The sequence below is a fragment of the Phasianus colchicus genome, chromosome 3, assembly GCF_987193195.1.
Source record: "Phasianus colchicus chromosome 3, bPhaCol1.hap1.1, whole genome shotgun sequence".
In the NCBI taxonomy this organism is placed as follows: domain Eukaryota; kingdom Metazoa; phylum Chordata; class Aves; order Galliformes; family Phasianidae; genus Phasianus; species Phasianus colchicus.
The window spans coordinates 12248843-12273706 of NC_143438.1; the positions used below are offsets into that span (position 1 = coordinate 12248843).

At 40.9% G+C, this 24864-nt stretch overlaps 2 protein-coding genes across 3 annotated transcripts in view; one reads left to right on the plus strand and one right to left on the minus strand.

The window, feature by feature from the left end:
- The window catches only part of F13A1 (coagulation factor XIII A chain), a 203030-nt gene that overhangs the window by 14917 nt on the left and 163249 nt on the right, over positions 1–24864 (plus strand). Inside the window, exon 2 of one of the 2 annotated variants that reach the window (XM_090136981.1) lies at positions 1886–1979. The gene's annotated coding sequence lies outside the window, so the exon portion shown is untranslated. Of the gene's footprint in view, positions 1–1363; positions 1980–24864 lie in introns of those variants that run through there. The other variant, XM_090136976.1, reaches the window with a different exon arrangement.
- Positions 528–24049, minus strand: LY86 (lymphocyte antigen 86). The gene is made up of 5 exons (XM_031589323.2): positions 23733–24049; positions 11523–11609; positions 10131–10259; positions 4110–4162; positions 528–1337 (listed from the first exon to the last, which is right to left on the minus strand). Exons 1-5 carry the CDS (start codon positions 23851–23853, stop codon positions 1245–1247), a joined length of 483 nt encoding a protein of 160 aa, XP_031445183.1. The 5' UTR covers positions 23854–24049; the 3' UTR covers positions 528–1244.

Genomic DNA, 24864 nt, shown 5'->3' on the forward strand with positions numbered 1-24864 from the left:
CCTGTGTGGCCAGCTGTGAGCCGCAGCCCCAGCTGCCCTTGTTGAGCCTCTCCAAGATGAGGCAAGCAACACCACGTTTGCTGATTTATGAAGCTGTGCTCAGCTCCAGAACCTTTCTATAGCTGTAATTCATGCCCCTACCTCTCCATATCAGTGCTCAAACCCACTCCTGATCCTTCCCCTGCAGATCCAGTTCTCTAAATGGATTTCCAGACTCACGATCCTGACCCCAACTATCTCTGTGCTTGGTTATCTGTTATTACCCATGAGCTGCACCAGATGCAGAGGTTCCTGGAGTGGGAGGTTTGGGGATGTGCTGCACCTGGGAGCTTAAGTTGTGTTCACATCTCATGGAGCTCCTTGCTCAAAGCAAAGAACAGTTTGTCCTCTGTTAACATAAAATGTGCATCAACGTGACTGATGTTTCTTTAAAACAAATAAACAGCAACAAAAAACAACTAGCCCATTTAATTTATTTCCCTCATCCTCCCCTCTTGGGTGCTTTCCCCTCAGCTTGTGGGAGTTTTTTTTCCCCCATATTAAGGTTTGGAATGGTCCAAGAATCATGAGAAATGTGAAAAAAACATTTTTTTTTCTTGCAAATTTATTGACAAGCGAGAACAGCATGTAGCTTAAACAAAATCATTCTCATATCACTGTAAGCATTAAAGAATAAAAAATATACAAGAATCTTGAAAACTTAAGTGATATGAATAGAGTGACTGAACATGGAGGACTGAAAAGAGTCATGCTCATCCTATTTGGTCTTTGTTCTGTGGTTACAACAAAATCTATACCAATAGAGGCTCCAAACAAGCCTTGCGAAAAACTGAAAATGTTGAGGGCTGTAACTGCATAATACATATGACAGTCTTCTTTAGCCTGTGTTAGAAATGGATACCTCCATAGCTTACTGCAAAAATCTGTTTTGGCTCTCGCCTCTTCTGCCTTGTACTATTTTCATCCTGAGATGAGAATGTTGGTATCAAATACTTTCTATTTGCAGCTGTATATATTAAAAGCAAAAAGTGGGCTAGAGAGTGCATTTGGAGATAAAATTACCACTAGAGGGTAGGGTCTAGTGACTTCTCCAAAAAAGTGAATTACAAAGAGGAACAGCATCAGAACCACCATGTGAAAATTCTTTCCTTCAGAATCACTGAAGCGTGCAAGCAGCTCGCTGGGCTTGAATAGTTTTAGGAATCTGTAGTTTTAAAGGAGTTGGACTGAGTATGTTGTTTTAGTTAATAATCTAAATAATTTTTCACAGTAAAATCAGCACAAGCAACAGTGACGTGATCTTCATTAGTCAGCCTTGCTGCAATAGTGTAATCCCCCTGTATGAGGCAAAAAGAAAGCAAGAGATTAGCCCACAAGTAGTAAATAATTGCTTCTGTTTCTAGGAGTGAGTCCTCTTCATAGAAACAAAATACTGCTTTTCCCATCGTGTTCCTCCAAAATATTTTCTGTCCGAGTGTGTTTCAGAACTGGTGAAAGAGTTGCCTATATTTTTTTGCCAAAATGTTCTCATCAGAAATATCAATGCTGACAGCACAAGTTCAAAATTAAAACAGTGCACAGGGAACAAAATGTTTTGATGCATAAAAATTCCTTTCAAATCTACGTAGCTTGTCATGTTTCTTATGAGCAAGCACAGTTCAGGAACAGGAATGGGAAGAGGTGCTCAGTTGTCTGGCACTTCTTTCTTGGATCTTGTTGTTCAGCATGTACGTTTTTATAAAAGATGGCATCTTGGAGATGTGTGTGTATAAATGAGTCAGTCTGTGATTAATTCTTGTGTAGTAAAAACAAGAGGTAGTTTAGCATCAAATTGTGCAGTTAAAAATACTAATAATTTCTTTCTTTTTTTTTTTTTTTTTTTTAGGAGAGAGGTTGTATTGATCAAAACCCTGTCCAGTGGAGAAGGAAAAGCATGGCAGGGAGGTGACAAGCCTCATCTAACAGAGTGAGAGAAAGAGGTGAGCTAGATTTCATCCTCTTTGGATTGCTGGCATTGTGGTATTTTTCAGTGTTCTCTGCAGTTTGGAAGAGAACAAGTAGGGGTAGGCATGCCAGCAGCAGGGGAGAGCTTGGCAGAAGTGGCCTCCTGGCCTTGAATTATAGAAAGCTCTTACCCTGCTCAGTGCATTTCTGGTTGTGAAGCAGAGGATAGCACAGCTAGAATGAGTTGGGCTTTTCTCCATTTGCCTTTTATCGTGGGATTTCTAAGGCAGTAACTGGCCTGTTTCCTCACAGAGTGGTTCAAGCTAAGTGTAACATCCAAATTTAGAAAGAGGCCCAATGGCAACGCACTCACAAGAATATAGCCTTGTTATAATTGCTGTGAAGATTGTGTAAATGTCCCTTAGGCTGGTCAGATGAGACTACTTTGGAATGAGCAGAAGTTGATTGCTGCATGGAAGGATAGTGTTATTTGCCTGATTGATTAATTAACAGTGAAGGCTTCCTACTCCTTTCCTCACAAGCATGTAAATTCTCCAGAAGTTTATCGTTTAATTCATAGAAGTGAGTTTTTAGTAACTCATTTTCATAGCTCATTAGTGACTAAGTTTTCTCATCCTTCAGAATAATATTTTCCTCCTGGGTAAAAATTGTTATTAAAAGAAGATAGTGAACAGTCTTAGAATTTCTGACTCCAAATTCAGCTAATTTTCCAAGAATTGGAGTTCTGTTGCTCTGTGTACATGTTTTCAAAGTTTCTTTTGATATGATGACCTATGCCCAGGTTTCTATAGAGCCATTACAACAGAAGTGCCATCAGTATTCAGCAAAGCTGATCCTGGAACAGGAAGCTGGCTGATACAAGCTTGGATGTTCCTATGTGAGGGGCTGAAGGAGAGAAGGTGTTACTTGACATGGCATCTTTAAGCATGACATTAAGGAAAGTACATTTGTGAGGATGGTACAACAGCCTGCATAAGGTGGCCCAACTCCCTGTGTGAGTGCCTGGAAAGTGAAGGTTATGGTTGCTGCTATCACCAAGGGAAGATTGAGATGGATGCGATACTAACTGTCGTTACAGAAGCTTGATCCTCCCAAAACTCAACTATCTTCATTCTTGCCTGTGCAAGACTCAACTCTCCAGGACTTACGTTCTTGCTTCGTATCCCTTTTATGATCCTGTCTTTTCCTTTTCTTGTGCTTGGACCATTCCAGTGCTGATCAGGCCTTAGACTCATCTTTGAGGCTGTAACATAGGTTCTTTGTCAGGTGCTGAAGAAGTGGGCATTCTTGCTATACTTCTCTGTGTGAGCAAGTCTTAATGATGTCTGACTGACCGACCGAACTGTGCGCTTTTATTTTATGTGACTAGAAATCATCTTTTATAGGCTGGTCAAATACAGCTTGAAGTTGTGCCCAGTAAAGAGGGATCATGGCACTTTCAGCATTTAAGACCTATTTTGCTTTCAGTGTAATTGGGTTGAGATTTAGGAAGGAGATTTAGCTGAATGTGAAGAAGGCTGCTTGGAAAGAACATAGCGGACAACTAAGCAACTCGATCAGAGTAGTGCCAAGAGCACTGCCTGCTTTCTCACCTTGCTAACAAATTCATCTTATTCCATGAGTCCAAAGAAAGTGTTCTTGGCCCCACAGCTTCTACTTACATTTAAAGCTTAGAAGACATCTGTCTCTAACACTGTATATGCATGGTGGATCAGGTACAGTTGCAGTAATTACCTAAATTGCCTTTATAGCTTGTGAGGATGAATGAGCATCTCCAAATTGTTCAGTCCCACTAAGGGGTGAGCTGAACCGCAGCCTTGGTCTCTCAGAAATCCCTCGGAAAAGCTGCTTCATTTGTTGTTGGTTTCAGAGTAATAGAGGGGGAGTCAACTAAAGAACTGTATGGCTGCATGAGTTAGTACTGGTAGAGGAGATCTGCTATCTGAAAAAAACCTGCCTATCGGGATAATGGTGACTCTCTATGCTTTAAGCATAGCCTCTTAATTTGTATTGAAAAGACCAGCCATGCTGCAGTTTGCCAGATGGGGGAGCTTGGAATATGCTGGCAATCATTGCTGATAATCTAACTGTACCTCCTCCAGAAAGCCCTCTTTTGCTTCAGAGCACAGTGGTGATGAACTTACCTGTGGGATTTCTTTGATTCCCAGTGTGACTGGTCCCTCATAGTAGAGATGTTCTGGAAGCAAAAATTATGATGGATGATTAGATATCGTGCAGCACATTTCAGAAACAAGCAGCTGAGTAGATGCTTTTTTGTAATAGCAGTTAAATGTGCTCCAGTGACAAGTGTTACAGAACTGCAAAGTGCTCAATATGTAGTCTTGCAACAGCCATCCCCAGACAAATGTCAGGACATGTAGTGCCTTACGGGGAAGGCAGTGCCTGAGCTCAAGGAGATGGAGGAGGGAGCCCTGGCATTGCACAACCAGGTGGTTGTTCCTGTGTCAGCATGCCCCTGCAAATGGGGAAATGGAAGGGGAGCTGAAAGTTGCTAGACATGAGTCCTTTAGCATGATCTGTTCAACACCTGGAGATGCAATAGTTGAACTATGCTTTTTTTCTTAAAATTGTCAAAATGATGATCTGAGCTGAGTGTTTCTGTAGATGTAGAGTTCTGACTGCTTGCTGAACATGACCTTAAAATAATAACGTTTATCTTGCTATTGAGGGAGCATTCACCAAGTTACTTGGTGTGCTAAAGCCATCACAAATTGTGTTGGTGACTGGAATAGAGCCCGGGAGTTGCACCTTCTGATTTTTATCTCCCTAAATGTGAGACACACTTACTTTTCGCTGTGGAAGAAAGAACAACTTTAGCATTAATGGACAGACTTCACAAACTGTTCTGCAATTCCTCCTACTTTTTCATAGCTTACTGGGACAAACTGTGTAGACTTGACTGAAAATAAAATTTGTAGATGTTTCGGTACAGAATTCCTTACACAACTTGCCCTATACCAGTCATGGAGAATGAAGAACTGCTTAAAGATTCTCTTTCGTAGGTGTCATGAAATATTCTTTACTTTGGCAGTGACAGAGGAATAAGTGTTTCGTCATATTTAAGTATGTGCTGGCATCTTGATGCTTGTCACTTCTAGAGACTTGTTTTAGTCCAGTATCACTGTGTTTCTTTAAAATGTTTCTTGTTAAGGAATGGACAAGAGGTTTGTCGTGTATTTGTCACATGGTCCATCCCACCATACAATATGTGTCTGAAATGGAAATCAGTCCCCAGAACATCTTCCCCATACATCATGAATATTAGTCAATGCCTTCATTTAACAAACTTAAAAGAATCACGACTATAGTATGCACCAGAAAAAGAGGAGAAACATGAGACATCATCAATGTCCTACACCTTTGTATTAATAAGAAGTTTGTTAAAGGTGATGCCTTGGTGACTGTGGGAGGTAGAGAAGTTGCAGGACTTCTAAACGTGTCTCTGAATAACCTAATACCAAAACTAAGAATACACTCACAGTGTGCTGACTTCTCACTCTCAAACTGCTTAACTGTATTACAGCACTCCTTTTCCTCTGCTTCTCTGGCCACTTCACCTGAACCCCAAGGAGTCTTTTTCTTTTCAAAGAGCAATTGCCATCACTGGTTGCTGCTGTGCATGAAGAAAGAGCCCTGGAGTCTGACACATCTCTGCTGCAGAGAGTGGTGACTCAAGAATCTTAAAAATACAACACAGCCCACTTAGTTCACAACTTAGTAGAACCTAAATAGGAGTTTAAAGACACTGCATACTGCATGATGTATGTGACAAGTGACTTGCCTGGGACTTGGGCCATATGTGTGTGGAGGTGAGCTAAGGCTTACTGTGAGTTACACCCTTGGAATGATGTAGACTCTGCTGTGGTTCATTTTGTGCTTTGTATACACTTACTTTCTGTATAAAGCCTAAAATAAGCCTTGTCTTTCTCTTCTTCAATTAGTTCTGAGCTTAACAAATCTTGGATGACAGCAGAGGAGAGTAGAGAAGAAACTGGGCTAGGAATCATAACCTTTCTCTGAAATCCTTTTTCTCTGGGATGTGGAAATTCCTCTTGGATCATGTAGCTCATTAGAGTCCTACCTAGACTGCTGGAAAACTGTCCAAAATCAAAATGTAGAGAAACACAATCCAAGTTCTGCAAAGCCTATATTTTAAAATGAAATAAGAGGTATCAGGCCATTTGTTTCTGAAAGAATGGTAATGCTTGGCTCTTTCTGGTGGTGCCCAGTGACAAGCCAAGAGGCAATGGACACAAACTGGAACAGAGGAGATGCTACCTGTACATCAGGGAACAGTTTTTCTTTGAGAGTGATCAAGCACTAGCATAGGCTGCCCAGAGAAATTGTGGAGTTTCCATTCTGGGGGACAGTCAAAGGCTGTGTGTGTATAGTCCTGGGCAACCTGCTCTTTGAGGTGCTGCTTGAACAGGAACCCTGGGCCAGATGTGAGGTCCCTTCCCAACTCAGCTACTACGTGGTTCTGTGACTCTTGTGACCCTCCTTACTTCTATGATTATGTAAAAGGATTGTGCTTTTTGAAAGTATATTCTCATTGGAAAGCAAAAGCAGTTTTGAGACCTGCCAGAATATAATACAGAACTGAATTTTCTTGTTCATACTCATTCCTGACTATGGCAACCTTCTTAGTGCCTACGCTGGCTGAATCAAGCTTCTCCAAGTCCATTCAATGTTTCTCTTGCATGGAGATTTGTTGTAATTCCAGAAATGTAAACATCCACAGAGGCTTTAAGGACTGTAATTTATCACAGCATCCTTCATATAGTCATACACACTTTTGCGTTCCTCCATTGAAAGAAGATGTACACATCTGTTACTGTAACTGTCACAAACACTAAGCTTAGCTCATTGACAAAATTCTGTGGTCTTTATAGAGAAAGCCCAGATGCTTTTGTATTTGCATAAACGCATGATGATTTGCTATTGATATGACTGGGAGAAGTATAAATTATGGCCACATTTTTCTCATTAAAATTTCCCCCAGTGATTTTATTAGTCTGATACATTATAGCATGTCAAGTATGCTGTCATTTGTGATATGCTTTTACCTTACCCTCCACGTTCAGCCCTTTTTCCTAGGGACTTAACTGCAGGTGATTTCTGTAGAGGATCCTAGAAAACGTTTCTAACATACCATGATTCAAGGTGATATTATTGTATTTGCTTTTCACTGTTACCTCAACCAAAAGTAACTTAGTCCTTTTCCCTGTAAGCAAACAGGCCTTAGTATCTTCCAGTCTGATGCAGAGCTTTCAAATGTGTAAGAACTTCCTGAGAACTACTTCAAGTTACCAGTTATCATTTATCATGAAGATGCCTCTCATTCCCGACAAAACACCTATAATGAATTTCTCACTCCTCTTTCTCAGATCTTCCTTGCACTGAAAATCTTAAACGTTCTCACACTCTTGTACTATATAAAGGCCCTGTACATCTGCACCCACCTCTTCTTTTTCTATGACTTAAATCTTTTTAGAGCTTAAATGCTCCACGTTGGAGCTCTTCTAGGACACGATCTTGCACCCATGCAATTGACACAAAACTTTTGTGAATTTTAGGGATGCAGGAATGAACTGAATAACTGCCAGCTATAGATATACAGTTGAGTGAGAAAAATGTATATAAATACATAGCTTGGTAAGAAACATCCACTCTTTTTACAGAGGAGGAGAATGTGAAATGAAGGGGCCAAGCAAGATGGCATTGTATATCAATAGACCTAGTTTTGTCAGAAACATGTACCTAAACTCCAAGTGATACTCAGCTCTGAATCTCATGTGTTATTCTCTATTTTTATTCCCAAATACTATTTTAGAACATGCTCACTGTAAAACCTTCTGGAAAAGTCAATGAAATATAGAATGGAGTTTTAAAGTCAGGGCTGTATTGTCTGAGAGTGTGAACTTGCAGAGTTATGTTTAAGCCTGCAGGTTGTGGTTGGCGCTCTACAAAATATTATCATTTTAAGTCTTTTTTCTCTGATTTTAGTGATTGCATTAGGAAATCTGTTAAATATTACATAACTGTTTTCTTTGGAGGAAATAGAGAATAACCAGCACTTCCTACTGAAAAAGAGGAAGAGCTGAGCTCATGTTTTAAAACAAAGAATTTAGCAGGTTGGGTTGTTGTTGTTCTTAAGTGAACAATGGCTTATTTCCTTGAAACCTTTGAGTTTTTGCAACTTCACAAGAGAAATATAGCTCCAAGAAATACTTCTGGGCCTTACCTAGGAGTCCCAGTGAGCCGTGCCAGATGTGAGGTTTGTTTAACATAAATATTAAATACTTTGATTATGACGAAGATGAAACCTCCAGCCATACCAGCTCTCTTAAAGTATTTCTTAAAGTCATGGCAAAGTGGTAGCATTATAGGACAAAAAAAGGTGGTGGTAATGGAAAACCCTAAACTCTTTTAATTATAACTTTCTCTGTGCTTGATCCGCACCAATGAACCAACAGAGTTGTCAGCAGAACTATGTTCTGCGTCATTTTGGGAGAGGGAAGCACAAGTCCTCCTTGTGGTGGGTAAATGCATTCGGTGTAGAGCAGCTTTAAACTCAGGTTACATCTGAACAGATGTTGGAAATACTGTCTGTAGACAACAGTGAAAATAGGGCTCCAGAAGGGCTATCTATCCTTTCACAGTGTTGTCTTTCTGTGTAGGTATTAGGTCAGGTTTATAACTGTGCTAATATGGTCAAAATACAGCTATGCTGAATTGCCTCAGACAGGTGATGTGTATTAAAGAACGTGAGATGTATGTCCTGGTCCAAACTTAGGGATGCTTCTAAATGAAGACAACATTCAAACAACCAGCAATGGTATTATATCATAATTCACTTCAACTAGTAGAAACAATCACCTGTCAGTCCACGATTAAGGGATTTGGAAACCCCAGGAGATTTTGGCTTTGTAGTTTAATGTGTGAAGAGCAGTTTGTGCTTTGCTCAGGACCGGCTCCACTTCTTAATGTGTTCCCTAAAGGATGTTATTAAGTATCTCATCAGAGTAAGATAGTTTTTCACTAGGTATATGGTGTTTATTTTTTTTTCTTATAATTCAATACTCAACTGAAGAAAGCTGTAATTTTTTTTTTTTTTTTTTATCTGGCTTACAGGATTTACATAACTGGTTGCTCATGCAGCATTTCTCTATTATTTTTTGTGATATTTCTATGGGGTGTGAAATGTTTTAGTAATTTTGTGTGTGGCTGTGAAACTCATAGTCCACGCACATGAATTAGTACTATGTTATCGTGATGGAGATGAAGGTGAATGGAAGAAAAGCAGAGTTCCTGAAACTTTCTCTAACAGCTCTGTGGCAAACTTCTCTGCAATTCTACTTCTTTATTTTAAAATCGGCCAACAAAAATGATTGTGACATAGAAGTGATTTCAAAATAATGACAATAGCTCTTCTGGACCCGCTGTCTGTGCCCTATCTGGCCTGAGTTATGGCAGAAGAGACCCTGAAGTGCCCAGGCTCACTTGAAACCAAAGAGTGGTCTGTGCACAGCTAATGCTGCTGAAAACCAGCTACAGCACTGGTTGGCAGTTTGACTGACATGAACTATAAATCATCTGACAGCAGCATAGACACATGGTGAGCAGAAAAAGATGCAAAGCATAGATGGTACCAATTTCTATACTGATCCAAATATCCTTTTCAAACACAGTTCTTGTTAATGTGTGTTAGGAACTGCCTTTAAGAACAGGAAGTGTTATTTGCTTAGTAGTAAAGAATATGTTCAGAACGCCTTGTTTGTTTGTTCAGCCCTTCCTCAGACAAAAATAAAGGCCAGTTCTGAAATGCTTTTTGCTTGCATGACAACCACGTGGCTATAAATAGGGCTTATGAACCCTTCTGCTGTTGGATGTGGTCACATTACCAAAGCTATTTTTTATGGACTTGAAATCCCATGTGTGTGCAATATTCTGTGATTAAAAGAAAAGCAAGCAAGCAGGTTAGAGGAAAAGCATGCTATCCTACTGTGTTTCTGCCACCCATTAACATGCTGTTGAAATAAACATAACATTACAATATATTGGTGCGTTCAGTAGCACAGCGGGTGCATCCTGCTTGCAGTACTCAGTAGCCATCAAACATTTTAGAGTGCTATCTAAATTACCTCCTTTCTTCTTTCCACAGAAAATTAGCTTGGAAAGGCCTGGTCCACAAAGTGTCTCTGAGTAGCTTAAGACAGTCTTCCCGTTTATGATCAGATCAATCTTGCCATACAGTTCCTTGATGCTTTGTCCTGTACAGAAAGTAGAAGGAGCGCTCAGAGAAAATGCAAGGTTAACCAGGCTTATGAATTTATGATTTATGAAAGTTTCTATTTCCTTCCTCCCTGCCCCTCGTTTAAGCAATTATACGCTTTTTCTTCACTGAGAACTCCTGAAACATAGAAATCTGTGCTTCAGGAACAGTTCTCCAAGCCCTCATATACCTTGACAAGGGGCATAGTAGCTTACATTTGTATTTTAAACTGTGGTCATGACCATTCTCCGGCATAGGAAAGGGTGTGCCCATAAACCTAAACTTTCTTTCTTCCTGTCTCTAGCAGTGTGATCAAATCTAGTGAGCTCTTGGGAGCAGCCCATGGCCTGTACCTGCTGCCTGGAAAAATGTCCCAAGCCAGACTTATGCTATGAACCAGCAAGGCATCTAAGTAGTGCTGCGAGGTTGTTTGTTTGGGCCTTTTCAGCTGGCTACCATATAGACAAGCTAGTGAGGCTGCCAGATCTATAGGCAGGTCCTGTAATCTGAGTTGTTGGAAAGGTATTTGCAAAAGCCTGTACTGTGGTGTGTGGGCTTGTTTAACTTTGCAGCCACCTGATAACAGATGCTCTCCAGGCAAAAAGGCAGCATATCCGTTGAAAGGATGACCTTTGCATGTAAGAGGGCATTCCAAAGTGCTAAAAGATGCTCGGCTTACAAACTCATGTTTAGTACCAGGAGTGTGCAGCAGTGCACTCTCATTTGTTGTAGCAGCAGAAGGTGAGCTTGGGGCCAAAAGGGTGGTAAGAAGTTGGCTAGTCCATGGAATGGTCAAAAGTCAAGCTGTAACTAATATTAACTAGTGCACCCAGACCCTTAGCTCAAACGCAGTGCTGATTTTGACCTTCAGTTGCTGCTTAGGCAAGTGCTGGAGGATATAATTCTGTGGTGCTGACACAAGGGTGTGGGGCCTGAAGCCATCTCATTCAAAGAGACTCTCCCCAGATAACTTAGCTGTGAAGACAAGCCCTAGAGCAGCCCCCACCATAGCTATCCCCACTTAGAGATGAAGGGTAGGAGAGGAATGAGGACTGACAACTCTGTGACTTGCTCTGAGTTACATACACAGTTTGAGGCAGGATTGGTAACATACCTGACACTCTTTAGCCTCATACCAATTTTGAAATTTCTCAGAAATGAAGTATTGTTTTTACTTTATAGGAGGTTGCTACCCTTACTTACTTAATACCAGTGCTTAAACAGACCTGCTTATGGCACAAGGAAATAGGAACTCACTCACTTAGGACCATTGCAGCTCTAATATCAAAGGTGTGGGTTATGACATCTGAACAACGGTCAATGCTGAAAGCAAAGTCTTGCTGGGGATCTGTCAGGAAAAAGAAAGCAGTGAGTAACAAGTTGTTTTTTTTTGTAACGAGATACTGACTGTATAGAAAACAACAGTAGGAGTACGAAAGTGTTATAAAAAACAAATTAGATATTTTCGAGATATTTTCCACGATAGACTCAAAGCTCTTACACCCTGTGTTTAATAGTTAGTTCTGTATGAAGCTGACTTGATGACTGTCTGGGAATCTAAATCCTGAAGTTTGGAAAGTCCAAAAAGGAAAAACAGATAGTGTGGCTGAGATCCTGCAGTGCTTCGTGCTGGGCCCACCACCGTGTGATATTTGTAACCTGGGAAATATTCTGCATTTCTTCTCTTGGAGACTTTAGCAGAGCTGGGTACAAGGGGAGCCCTACAGCTGCTGACTGATGCAGCTGTGGCTGTTACTGCTTGTTGTGGTGCCTTTTTCTCAGCATGAAGCTCCAGAAGTGGAACAAATGCCTTCCCCCTACTTGCATCTTCTCCCTTCCTTCCCTCAGCGCTGCGCTATGCCTGAAGGCTCGCCAACATGTCATTCTCTGGTGACAGTAAGCAGCAACAACTGACAGCTCCATTGCTGTTGGCGCTGCTGCAACCGATGGCACAAGAAAGTGATTTCCAGAGCCGTGGCTGGAAGTGGGAGATGTGGCTAGTTTGGCTGCGTGTCACCTAACCTATGGATGTATGCTGTAGCAGAGCCTCAAAGTCTGTTTTAGGCACGTGTTTGGCCCTGCTGGATCTTCACGGCCTGCCTGTGCATCTGTCTCTGTGGAAACTGAAGAAGCTGTGGGGATGGTCCCAAGCACAACTGTGGCACGCACAGAAGCAGCCGTAGGCTCCACGCTTTAAAGAGAGCTGTTGGTGAGAAATTATAGACTTGGAGAATTAATTCTGTTTCTAAGTTATTATGGCTTGTGCTTTGAGGTGATCATCTTACTGAATGGAAAATAATGGCTTGGGAGAATTTTGCTTTGATGCTGTGGTGTAACTTGTGTCAGTGTCTTCTGTGTGGCTGAGTTAATGTGTCTGTAGTGCTTCAGCTCCCTGCCTGGCCATGTTTTTGCAGCAGTGCTCTACAGCTGTAGCAGCTACCAGGGACCAAGCCTGGATGACCAAGGCCTGTTTGTCTAGAGGGGAGCACCAAGGGAATGAAAGCACCAGGAGGACCTGGCAATGTTAGCCAGACTTTGCAGCCCGTGAGTCAGCATGGTCCAAAAGGAGCTCCCAAGTCCTAACTCCTGACAACTTTAAGTAACTGTTCAGAAGAGAGAGGTAAAAACCTCTAGCATTTCTTGTAGCTCTGTACCTGGGCTGTATTTCTTCTTCCACACCACTAAAGTTACATGAACTGCTTGGGACAAGAAGCTGGTGCCTGGAGTTGTTCATGAGCTGCTCAAATGTGGCAGAAGTTAGAGGGGTGTCTGTCCTTCCCTTCCACGATCCTGTCAGTTCTTGCTTTGTTACTGCAGCTTCAGAAGTTCCCATAATCGAGTTTCCTGCTCTAGCTGGAAAGAACACCAAACTTCCCTTTTTTTCCCAGGGCCGTTATACCTGCTTCCTCTCTGGTCTCTACCACCCCTCAAGGCTTGGTTTCCCCTTTGCTCTGGACTTCTGCAAGATTTTCATTTCTGTTCATTTCTGTTTCTGGTGTGTGGTGCGAGGATAAGGTTCAGGAAACAGCTGCTCAAATCCTGAGCAAATTGGATATTGGTGCCTACATACAGCACTGGTTGTCAAATGACAACAGTTGTCAGTTCTGTAATGTCCAGAATGGGACAACAGTCAAAGATGGCACTGCAACATAGATCGTGATCTGTTTCTTTTCAAAGAGACTAGGTTGTGCTTTAATCAACAAATTGATTTGTGGTATTAGGGCTAAAAGCATTGTTGTTGTTTCAGCATGATTTTTTTTTTCTTCCAAAACTGTTTGATGGAAAGGGGATTTTCATGAAAATAAGCTGGAAAGAATGGGTTTCTTATCAAGAACCTGACCTCAGGATTACTTTAGTTTGGATGTCTCCTATCTGTCTTTTTTTTTCTTATGGGTTGAGCTCTTTTGCCTGGTGACCAGTTTGATTGTATAATATAACCATGGTGTCTCTTCCTCCATCATCAGAGATGCAGTACAGAGGGACACTGATGTGTCCAGACAAATGTTATCTGTTCCCCAGAGAAGAGGAAACATGTGTGAAAGCACCAATACGAAATATTCCAGAAATATTTATGAATTAGAGCACTTGGATTTTATGTTGTTTCTCTGTTGCTGTAAAACCAACTTTTCTACTGGCAAAAAAACAAAACAAAACAAACAACAAAAACATGCAGCAAAATAACCAACAATTAATTTTATGACCATCTTCCTGTGGAAATTCAGGCTATCCAGCATCCTAGATACTGTTGTGTACATTGCAGACTCCTACTGAAATCAATTGAAAGGAAGGCTGTTTTGCTAAAGCTATGGTGCCAGGGAGTCTGGATTCCAAAAAACGTAGGCAGAAAGGGTACTGCTAAAAGGAAATTAAAGAAAATAGTATTAATTTTAACCATTTTGTATGCGAAGATGCTTGTAGATTTAGTTGTGCACTGTGACCAAAGGTAGTGTGCCTCATTCCTCGTGCCTTAAATATTGAGGAGTGCCTCGTGTGACAAAAGCAACTTGCCATTTTTTCTGTTGCACAACTGTGAGTCACTGTTTCTCTCTTATGGAGGTTTAATACTTACTCTTCCTTCTTGCTTCAATCTGAAGCGAACTGGTTAGACTGAAAAAAATGCATGTTATGTCTTTCACATGTGCGGAGCAATAACATTTACCATTAAATCTCTCAAACACGTGGGGCTGCCCTTCAGCCTTCCACTTCCCTGCAACATTTCATAGTGCACAGTACTGTATGTTCCCAGACTTCCCTCCACCCACTCCCTTCAATCTGCTCTCTCTTCCATAATTAAAGTAGAAACTCTTCAACTGGTTGCAGAGTTTTGCTTTTCCAGTTCAGCTTTGATATATTACCAACACTTAAAACGTTGATGGAAATTTTGCAAACATGTTGAGGTTTATTAATGAAAATCTGCTTACTGAGAGGGGAAAAAGGGCATTGACAGTGTCTCTTTATATTCGTGTAAGAAAAGCTTGGGTTGTAACATTTGCAGTTTCATAAAGGTGGGCAGGAGCAGGATTTTGACTGAAAATTCTCTCTGCTGCTGCTATGTCCTTCAGAGCCAGAGCTGCCAGACCACTAAAAGCATTATGGAAACTGCATGGCTGAATATGAAGCACTTATTATTGTAATTTTGCTGGGCTACTCTGGAACAATTTGTCTTTTCTTCTCCTTCCCTCTCCCTTATCTTGTAAACTATCCTCTACTGGCTTTACTGTCATCTGAATCTGCTCTTAAATCCCACTGCTTCCATATGAGTATGAACATCAGTGGTTATGACTGAACTAAGAACAAGTAGGTAAGCTTTGCTTGTGAAAGACCAAGTCTTGCAGTGGTGAGAAAACTCTCTAAGTTGGTAAGCTTCCTGTCTTTCAAATTCAGGAGAACAGTTAGGAGAAATTGGGTGAAAGTTGTGGAGTTAGGTGGAGTTACGTAGCTGGGCTTGGTTCAGGTCAAACAGACTGGTGCTAGAAGAGATGTATACAAATACAAGGAAGAAACCTATATAGTAATACCCAACAGCCTTCATCTTCAAAGCTGTTAATAAAATTAAATCATTAGTCCTTATGTCCTTACAATATTCAAGGTGATAAAAGGGAAGGAAGGAATGAGGAACTATTTCGGATCTCAGATTCTGTATTCATTTGACGTCTTCCCTTTAATGCCTATTTAAATAAACTAACTTGAATGCTTAGCGTTATATCTGACACTGTGGAATTTATTTACAAGGTACTGAGGACGAAAGTCCAGCTGAATTAACAAGTTTCCAGTTTCACATACAGATTTCACTGAGTATCTTCAGTTTAATGAACTTCCCTTTGGGTCTTGCCTTCCATGCATGCTGCAGCCATATTCAGACGTGGGAAGAATGGAGACCCTCTTTTCAGTAGGGAGTGGAATAAAGTGTAACTCAAGTCAGCTGGAGCTAGTTAATCAAGATAAGGATGCTGCATCCCAAGGCACTCACTTCACAGACAGGACCAATCCTGGCCTATCCTTAGTTTTGGAGAGGCACACTGGCTTCCTTTGTAAGAGCTATGACTTGCTTTACCTCCTGTATCTTTCTGACTTGCTTAGGCAACGTGAAGGTTAAGAAACAGGGAAGTCATTGTTAATGTATCCTTAACATCCCGGGGTCTATAAACTGTGAGTTAATAGCTCTGCTTCCTTTCTGATAAAACTTACATGGCTTTAGAGAGAAGACTGAAGATTTAGTCTCAGTATAATCTATAAGCCAAAAACCCCTAGAACTAACAAGAGAAGCTATGGTTTTTAAAAAAGTTCTTGTAATTTTTAAATCATTCTCTCTCAAGAACACTGAGCATCAGTAATACAAATAGCAATTACATGAAATTACATACAGGTGTTACTAACCATGAAGGCCCTAGTTTTGGAGCTGAGTGATTCCAACATCTTGTGAAACAATTTAAGTCAAGGACTAAGTCTCTGTCTCTTACTGCTTCAAATAAAGGTCATTGCTAAGGATACCAAAAATTGCAAATATTCAGAAACTGTAACCCAGAAGGCTGGTAGCTTCTCCAGACTTGTTACTGGGGCAATGACTCTAAAAGTAACAGCATTTGGGGTGTGAGGACCAGATGTGGGATGGGGAGCTGAACCCATGGGCAAAGATATGTGGCAGACTGAGACAAAAGAAGAGATTTGCCTGGTCCCACGCCAAGCAGCTGGCAGTGAGCTGGAGGGAAGCCCCTGTAAAGGCATCAGAGGCAAGGGGCTGTGTTTGGGAGTAGGGCTGTCAATGTCTTATGTAAAGTAGCTCTTCTAAAAGCCTGACTCGAGTCTCTTTGCTTTTTCCTGCCCAAACCACCTTTACTGATAGCAGGCTTGTAAGGGCTCAAGGGGATACCCAGTGTCTGAAGATTCATGGGGACTTTTCTTGCTTTTGCTTCTGGTTATATTTAGAGAGACTGTGTGCATTGCTGTGCTTTGTGTGGTATGACAAAGCTTTGTCTAAGCTTGTTTAAGAAGACAAAACTGAAAGATACTGGCTTTGAGAGATAGCATATACAGATCTGCATTTGTATTTGATAATCCTGATTTGTCCTAGTTAGCTTGAGAGAGGGAGGGAGGCAGGACAGGCTTCAGCTACAGCAGTCTAACAAGAAAATACTGCATTAATTTAGGCCCAGCAGGGAATGTATTAGAGAGAAAGTCTTTGTTCTTCTGTTCAGCTGGTAAGAAAATACCATGCGCTGCATGAGTAAGATGCATACAATAACTGCCTGTGTCCTAATCAGATCTGTCTCTTCCCTCTTCATGTGTTTCTTTATCATTCTTTATATTGTTCTACTTGAGACAGATCTCTGAGCATCAGAGCTTGCCGCTAGGACTGAAGATTCACAACAGACTTATGTCAGAAATAGAACCAAACATTACTAGAAGCTGCCCTGCTGTTAGACACATGCCATGCTCTGGGATAGCAGGCTCTACTGCTGGTTATACAGAACAGTAATCAGCAGAATATAAATGGACTAAATGTTCCCATTTTCCCAGGATGGGTTGAAATCCACCACAGGAGTGTGGCAGTAAGCTATAATTGGAATGGCATGCTCCCTCTGCTAAGGAAAGTAGCTGGGTTCCTGCCTGCCCAATCACTGCTGGATCATTTGACAGCAGCCATCCATCTTGAGGTGAAGAGGAAACTGGTGCATTGAATTATTTTCTGATAGCTTTCAAGATCTTAGTTCTTGGCAAGCGACAGCTCTCATGAGTCTAAAATCAGCATCTGGGACTGAACAGAGATTTGGGGTTCAGCATGTAGTGGCTCTTTGCAGAGTATTTGGACATCTTCTCCTTGGTGGCTACTGCTATTCTCAAGTTTTAGGTCGTCATCTTGATATTGATGCAATCATATAGCAGAAGTCATTTTGGTATTTGTGGGCTGTGTTTTCATTTTTCTTGGATTGTATTTGCTGGATGTTAAGTTGCTGAAAGAACCCAATCACCTACCTCCCATTTTCTCTGGTAAACTGTAAGCATTGTAAGGTCCAGAGGTTTTTTGGGGGCCTTCATTATAGCTCTAGGTGAGATGATGTGGCAATGTTAGGAAAACCTAATGATATCACATATGAATAAGCAAGAAGTCAGACGTTCAGCTGAGGTTAACTCTCTCCACAACTTCACTGAAAGCATTAATATTGATTTTTTCTAAGTGGTTCAAAGTCTAGATGTGGATCATAATGTTTTTTGCCAAAGTACCATAGAGGTGTGAAATTGTCTTGTGTTCTTCCTCGCTGTTTACGTTTTACTAAATACTCTCCTCCCTCTCTCTGAAATGAGGTAAAACTAAGCCAGAACAACCTAAGAGTTCACACAGAGAAAGAAAGTTTTAACCCAGTCTAATGGAGTGGAGAGTGAAACAGATTCGTGAATTTTAGTTCATGAAGAGACCAAACTTTTTACAAGTTTTACATGTGCAGAACTAAAGCAAATTTACATATGCACTCACATCCATGCTACCTTGATTCTGATGATAGCTTCACGTTATTAGGAGCTGGAGCTAGAAATGGGTCTGTCAACATCTGGCCTTCCCCCTGGAGTAAGTAAGCTACACCAGATGAGTACAGCAGCCAGGCTATGACACTAAGATTGCTTGGACAGAGCAAATAAAAAATGTTTTCAAGTAAAATTCTTAAGTTCTTTGATTGTTTGCCCATTAGCAATTTATGCAACAAAAGATCAGAGGGGAGCTGGTGTCATGTGGCTTTAAATAATTTAGAAGTAGAAGCAATTGCTGGAGACTGCTTGAGGGAAATAAATAAATAAGTCAAAGAGAAGCATCTGGCTCAATCTGTCTGCCAAAAAAACGAAGAATAATAGAAAAATAACCTTCTTTTACAAAGTGTCTAGCAGAACATTTGCCCTGAAGATGCGTGAGCTGAGAATTTTTTGCACTGTTCTTTGCCAGCTGAAGCTATCAGATTACCTGTGTCCTTCATCTAGAAGATATGCATGTATGTGGCTAGCAAGGAAAAGAGACCAGCAAATTCAGTTCTTGAAGAAAGCAGAAAGAGATGGCTGTGAAATTAGTGCTGCAACAATGACAAATTAGCAGGACTGTTTGCAAGTTGGTATCCCTGATTTCTCAGGGATGGGGGTTACATCTCTATTTAAAACAAAAGAAAACAAAAAAAAAAAAAAAGGAAAAGGGTTTTAAGAGAAATAGTGCGTTTGATCTCTCGGTGTATAGGAGAAAGGATGTGATGGGCTGAATGTGTGAAGGGAACACCAGTAAGACTGAAACTATTCAGCAGGGACAGACAAACGGTCAGAAAACAGTACTAACAAGTGCATCAGTCTCTACTTTTTCATTTTTAAGCACTGAGAAGTTCCCCCACTGTGGAGCTTAACAGGAAGGTTACTGTGCTCTCCAGACAGAGCAGATTCTAAACCAGAATAACCCTGTTCACTTCAAGGTATTTTTTTTGCCAAGGTCCAGATCTGAGCTCATAAGTATAAAAAGCAATGCAAATGAGATTTTCTCTGTTAGTAAATGCAATCCAGTGCAAGATCATATGGAAGTGGACAGTGCTGCTCTGTCTTACTTGTAGGGTAGGGAAAATCTTAGTGAACAATTGCAGTTTAACTTTGTACTCTATAGGAGAAAAATAATTCTCTCAGGGGTGCAGAGGGGCCTACTGCTATGTCTAGCAGAAGACATTAATTAAAGCAAATAGCTGCCCATATCACTAAATGTTGTTATTTGTTTGGTTTTAAACCTGTTGGTAGATAAAATTGTAAAGAAAAGTACAGTTGGTTTCCTGTGAAGGTTCTGCAGTATGAAATGAATGCTGATTGATTCCTCCTCTTCCTGAAATTTCAGCTAGTGGCTGTTAGCTGAGCTTCGGATGAAAAAAAAAAACAGCCCAAGGTCAAATGTTATTTGGGAGATCTGTTTGTCTCTGCCTGATAGTCAAAAATCCCATGTGTTCTGAACACATTTTATAAAGCCTGAAGAATAAACTTCAAGATTTAACTTTGAAGGTCCTGAAGCTTTCCCAGAAATTCCATGTTATTTGCTTCTGTGCATAGAACACAAAGTCCTTAATGGTGGATGCTGTCCAGACCCTTCCTAAGATCCTTATATCTGACCAGTGGTCTTTTCTGCTTTGTCAAGAAATCTCTGTTTTCAGGCAGCAGGCAGCTCTGAAACCCTTGAGGTCCTAACCTGAGCATAGAGCTTTATTATTTGCTAAGAGTACAGGTCAGCTTATCCTGCCTGAAACACAAACAGACATCCTGACCTACCTAAAATTGTAAGATAGAGCTGTAAAAACACTTGTAAAACGTTTCTGATGCACCTGTAGCAGCAATCACCTGCTTTATTTATGCAGTGAAGAGGGCCCCATTTGAACACTACCCTGTAAGAATGTTTTCATGGTGAATTAACACAAGCCTAGATGAATGGTCCAGAGGCAGGTGCCAGCAGCTGCACTGAGGAATTACATTCTGTAGTCTCTGACTGCACTGTGCTTTGCGCTTTCAGGTAGAAGCCTGACAATCAGAAACCATTAGAATCTGCTCAGGGCACTTGTTGTCGTTGCCTTCCTATCTTTCCCTTCCCACAGAATTGCCTTTCAAAATGTAGCAGGAAAGATCAAAAGTATTTTTATTGTTAAAATCATGGTGAAATTAAAAAGGATAGGAATAAGCCATTTGTGTAGCAGATTCTTTCCATGTCTCCACATGGACTTGCCAATTACAGTTCTCTTTTCTCAGTCAGAGATGTTAACATGCGTTGCTTTTATCTTAGGATCCCTGTTCAGGTTTCTAAAGTGATTTCTGGCCATTTGAGATCTTCCTTTAGTTTTGTCACTTGTTCCTGGGAGGAAGAATGGCACTGATGGGAAATGTCCTGCTATTTATAGACTGTCTCGGTGTTATGTCTCCTGTGGTTATGTAGAGGAGGCAGCATAGTGTCTATTTACTTACGGACCATCCATCTCCTAGCCTATATTTCTTGCTGTGGACTTGCTGCTAAGAATTTTCATCTGTTTTCTTTTAGATTACATTCCCATTCCTTCCCTCCGTTTCCTTCCAAAGTGTGTGACTTTGATCACCATGGTCTTGTCCAGCTCTTTTTTGATGCATGCCTTAAGGGCCAGGTCCTTGAAGGCTTGGTCTGATATGCCTAGGTGAAACTGAGAATCCCTTCCATAGGATCCAGAATATGGAGTGAGCCTAAGAGCTTGATGCATGGCTGTAACGTACCCCATTATAGAGGCAGGTTGCAGCTAGGACAAGAGCTTTCAACAGGAACTGGGACTTGCTTTTGAGAACAGAAGACTGCTATTCTTTCTGTATCTATTGTCATTTATCCATCTAAGCCTCTCTGCTACATTTATCACAGTTATATTAACTCATATTTTTAGCTTCAGTCAGATTTTTATTGCCTTATAGAAGAGAATCTGATAAACTGCAAAGCAAAAGTGAACACACAGCTCCATTTTAAATACTTGGACTGAACTCTGTTATTAATCTGCTGATAGAGGGTGTCCAGTTCCAGAAATAAAGTTGTGAAGTACTTGGCTAGAATTCCCCCAACCTTCTTACATTTTACTTGATTCAACCCTGGTACACTGATAACGTCCAAGAATTTATAGTAACAACAATAGGGGTGAAATTCTGATCCTCTTTAGGCCATCAGGAAATTTTTTACCCATTTTTTTTTTGTACTGGCAACCTCACTGTAGATATTTTATCCCCAAGGATATGCAGGTTGAATAGTTTCACTGAGACAGAATGTCATTTATTTTGGGATTGGTTGCATTCAGTGAGGTTTAGTTTTGCAGCTTAGCATTATTGTTCTTCAGTAGTTTGTCAGGATGATGTCTGGGGCTGCTGGGATTTTTTATCACAGTCCCTTTTCCCCACCTTTGGTCTGTGAGCCAGGAAAGTTCTCCAGCTTTTTTTAATTCCATACCAACACCTTGAAGTGTTTTTGAGACAGTCTTCCCTTTGAAATATCTGAAGTGTGTGGGCACCTGTCCAGCATTTATGTTGCGTTTGCTGCTATTACAGAGTTTTCATGAGGTTTGTTAGGAAAGAGTCTCGTCAAAACTAGGCGTATGATTTTTCCCTCCTGGGTAAGAGTAGCCGATGGGACATAGCTAAAGAAAAAAAAAGCTATATTCTTCACATCTAATTATGGTTGAGAGTGAAATGAGGGTAGAAACTCTCCTTGAAAGCGTGATCAGTGTCCCTGTTATGATGGTGAGCTGGCCAGTATACCCCCACCTAGGAGGTATTTTGGGCCCAGCCTCCTCACAAAGCCTTATATTTTTTTGTTTTATGCAAGCTAAAATACTATGAGCTGGATCAGCAGAGATGTAGATGGTGCTTCCTGTTCTAAAGCTACAGGTAACCTCAGGAAAAGGCAGGGCAGAACACTGTGATAGAGGCTGTGAGTGTTCCCTCAACTTTATCTGCCAGAGCTGCAAGAAGAAGAGGAATCAGGCTTCAAACTAGGCATCTGATTTAATTTGTGTATTGTTTCCATGTCTCTGTATCCTCTCATTTCCCATACCTGTAACTAAGAGAACAGAAACCACTCTTGTGTTTGGACCTGACTTGGGATCTCTGACTTGTGCTTCTCAAGCTGTGATCCCCTCCTGAATGAATGTACCTGTTAGCTTGGTGTGCATGGCAAACCAACTGAGTGATGTGTAAGCTCTAAACAAGTGCATTTTGTTAGTCCAATGGTGTGCATAGTAAGAAGCAGTGCTTGACTGACACATGCCCTGCAGACAAATTTCATCATCATTTGAATTGACACAAATTGTAGCCTATGCCCCTATGTTAAGGCAACTCATGCTGAGACCTGTAGAAGGAACGGAATTGGTTTATACAATGAATTCTTACTAAAATAAAGGTAATACCAAAGGTCACACTCAATAGCTAATTAAATATTTTCCTAAAGTGGTATACCCATTTATAATATGTAAAGCCTGACTTTGTTCTCCTTGGAGCAGGCCTGGAAAGAATTGCATTGCAAATATTTATTTACCTCTCTTGTCCCTCACTGGCTTTATTTTAATGGGTGTGCAAAACCGCATGAAAGCTACAAGGGAGAAAAAGCCCCCCGGGAAAGCCTTTGTATCTGGATGAATTGGAAAAACAAACTCTAGGGTGCTCATTTGCCACGAATCGCTTTTCACATCACGTGCAGAAAATGAATGAAGCGTCTGTGAATCTAATTCCCTTTGTCCCAGTTGTAAAGCAGATCAGCACAATAGGAGAGGCACAAGGCCAGCAAAGCAAGAGGTGGAAAGCAGGCACCATTCATTGAATTCATTTTCAGTCATCCCAGTGCTGCTTGCTCCTTTTCTTCTCTACAGATTTAAAGAACAAACAAACCCTATGGTTCCTGGGAAATGCCTCTGTTAAGTGCTGCTGCTGAAGCCTCGCTGAGCATGGCGGCAGCAGCTGAGAACACGATTCCTTCCCGCTGTCACGCCGGGTCCCTTGTCACTCCAAGTGGGAGGACAGAAAGCACATCACCACAGCCCAACTGTGCAGAAGGAAACCAGTAGATCAGGGCATTTAAGAGTCTGTTGTCCCAGAAGTAAAAAGGAGAAAGACTGAAGCTATTTCTGTTGTGGGTTTTTTTGTTTTTTGTTGTTGTTCTTTTTTTAATAACTGAGTTTCGAGATAAAAATCATAACCTTCTCTTATACTGAACTGATTTTTGACAGCTGTTTAATAATCTGAATTAGGTTACATTATTTCCTCTCTATTATATTCCATCTAAATACATTTGGATGCGTGCATGTCAACCAAATCAGCTATATGTGAAAGACAAAACATTCTAGCTGCAAAACCAAGTGCCAGCTTGGAAAGGTAACCCTTCCACTCATTGCCTGGTTTATAAAAGCACCTCTTGCTGTATCAGAACAATTCTGTTGCCTAGCTAAAAGGAAACGGAAAATGGAAATTTTAAGAATCTCACCACAGCTTTTGTAATATATCTCCAAGTTTTCCTCCTTGCAGACTGTGTGTGTAGGCCATTCTGTGCTGGCATTGATGCAAAGCAGGACTAAGATGAGAGCGAGAACATTCGATGTCTTCATGGTTGCAGTGGCAGTTTGCAGGATTAATTCTTCTGTCTCTTGCTACTCTTCTGTGGGTTAGCTGTTCCTTCCTTCTACCAAGAGAGAAACAGGAGTTACTACATTCATGCCTGAAGAATAGTTAAGTGAGCCAATGCAGCCTCCAGATTGCCACAACGTGGTGTAAACAAGAAGCTAATCAGAATTGGAGGGTGCTGTTTCCGTGTGCTCAGACTTCTGCTTTCTGCTCTGTGTTAGTTTAAACTAATGACAAATGAGGTAATAACACCTACTCGCCACGCTGCATAGCCCTGTCTTAGTGCCTCCTGGAACAATACAGCAAACTGTTTTTTCTTTCGCTGCCAGATTCTTCTCTTGAAGTCAAAGCATTTGGGTCAGGACTTCAGACAGGCTTATTTAGCCCTGCTGGCTGCAAAATGTAATCCAAATCATCCCATTTTAATCACGCAAAGTTGGACCAAATGTTGCAAGATGGTCAGTTTGGTTTCTGTGTTTTTCTTGGTGAAAAATCTGCGTGCTGGAAGGTAGGGAGATTTGTCTGAAAAAAGCTGGCATACTGGAGAACCAGCTCTCAAAACTTTCAGGAATGAATCCTTTCTGCTTGACTCTGCTAGAGGCTGCATTTTCATTCATTTTGGTCAGTGGTTCTTAGGAATGTACAATTTAAGAGTAAACCCAGTCAAGTAAACCTTTTTTTCGTTCTGTTTTCCCAGTTAATCAATTGCCCAGTAGTGACACTGCATTTGTCACTCATGCTTTTTTTTTTTTTTTCGAAGCAGTACTTCATGCACAAATTGGTGGCTGATGCAGATGGCAAAGAATGATTGGTAAGGGAAGTAGGGAAGATTGCCTCATCCCTACTAGAATTCTCTTATTTACTTTAAGATCCAGGGTTGAGAATAGAATTTCAAAAGGCAGTTGCCAAAAAGGACTTTTCTGGGCAAAGTATTAAATGGAAAAAACTTATGGGCTAAACTCAATCCTAAAGCCAATGTATGCAGTAGTGTTCTT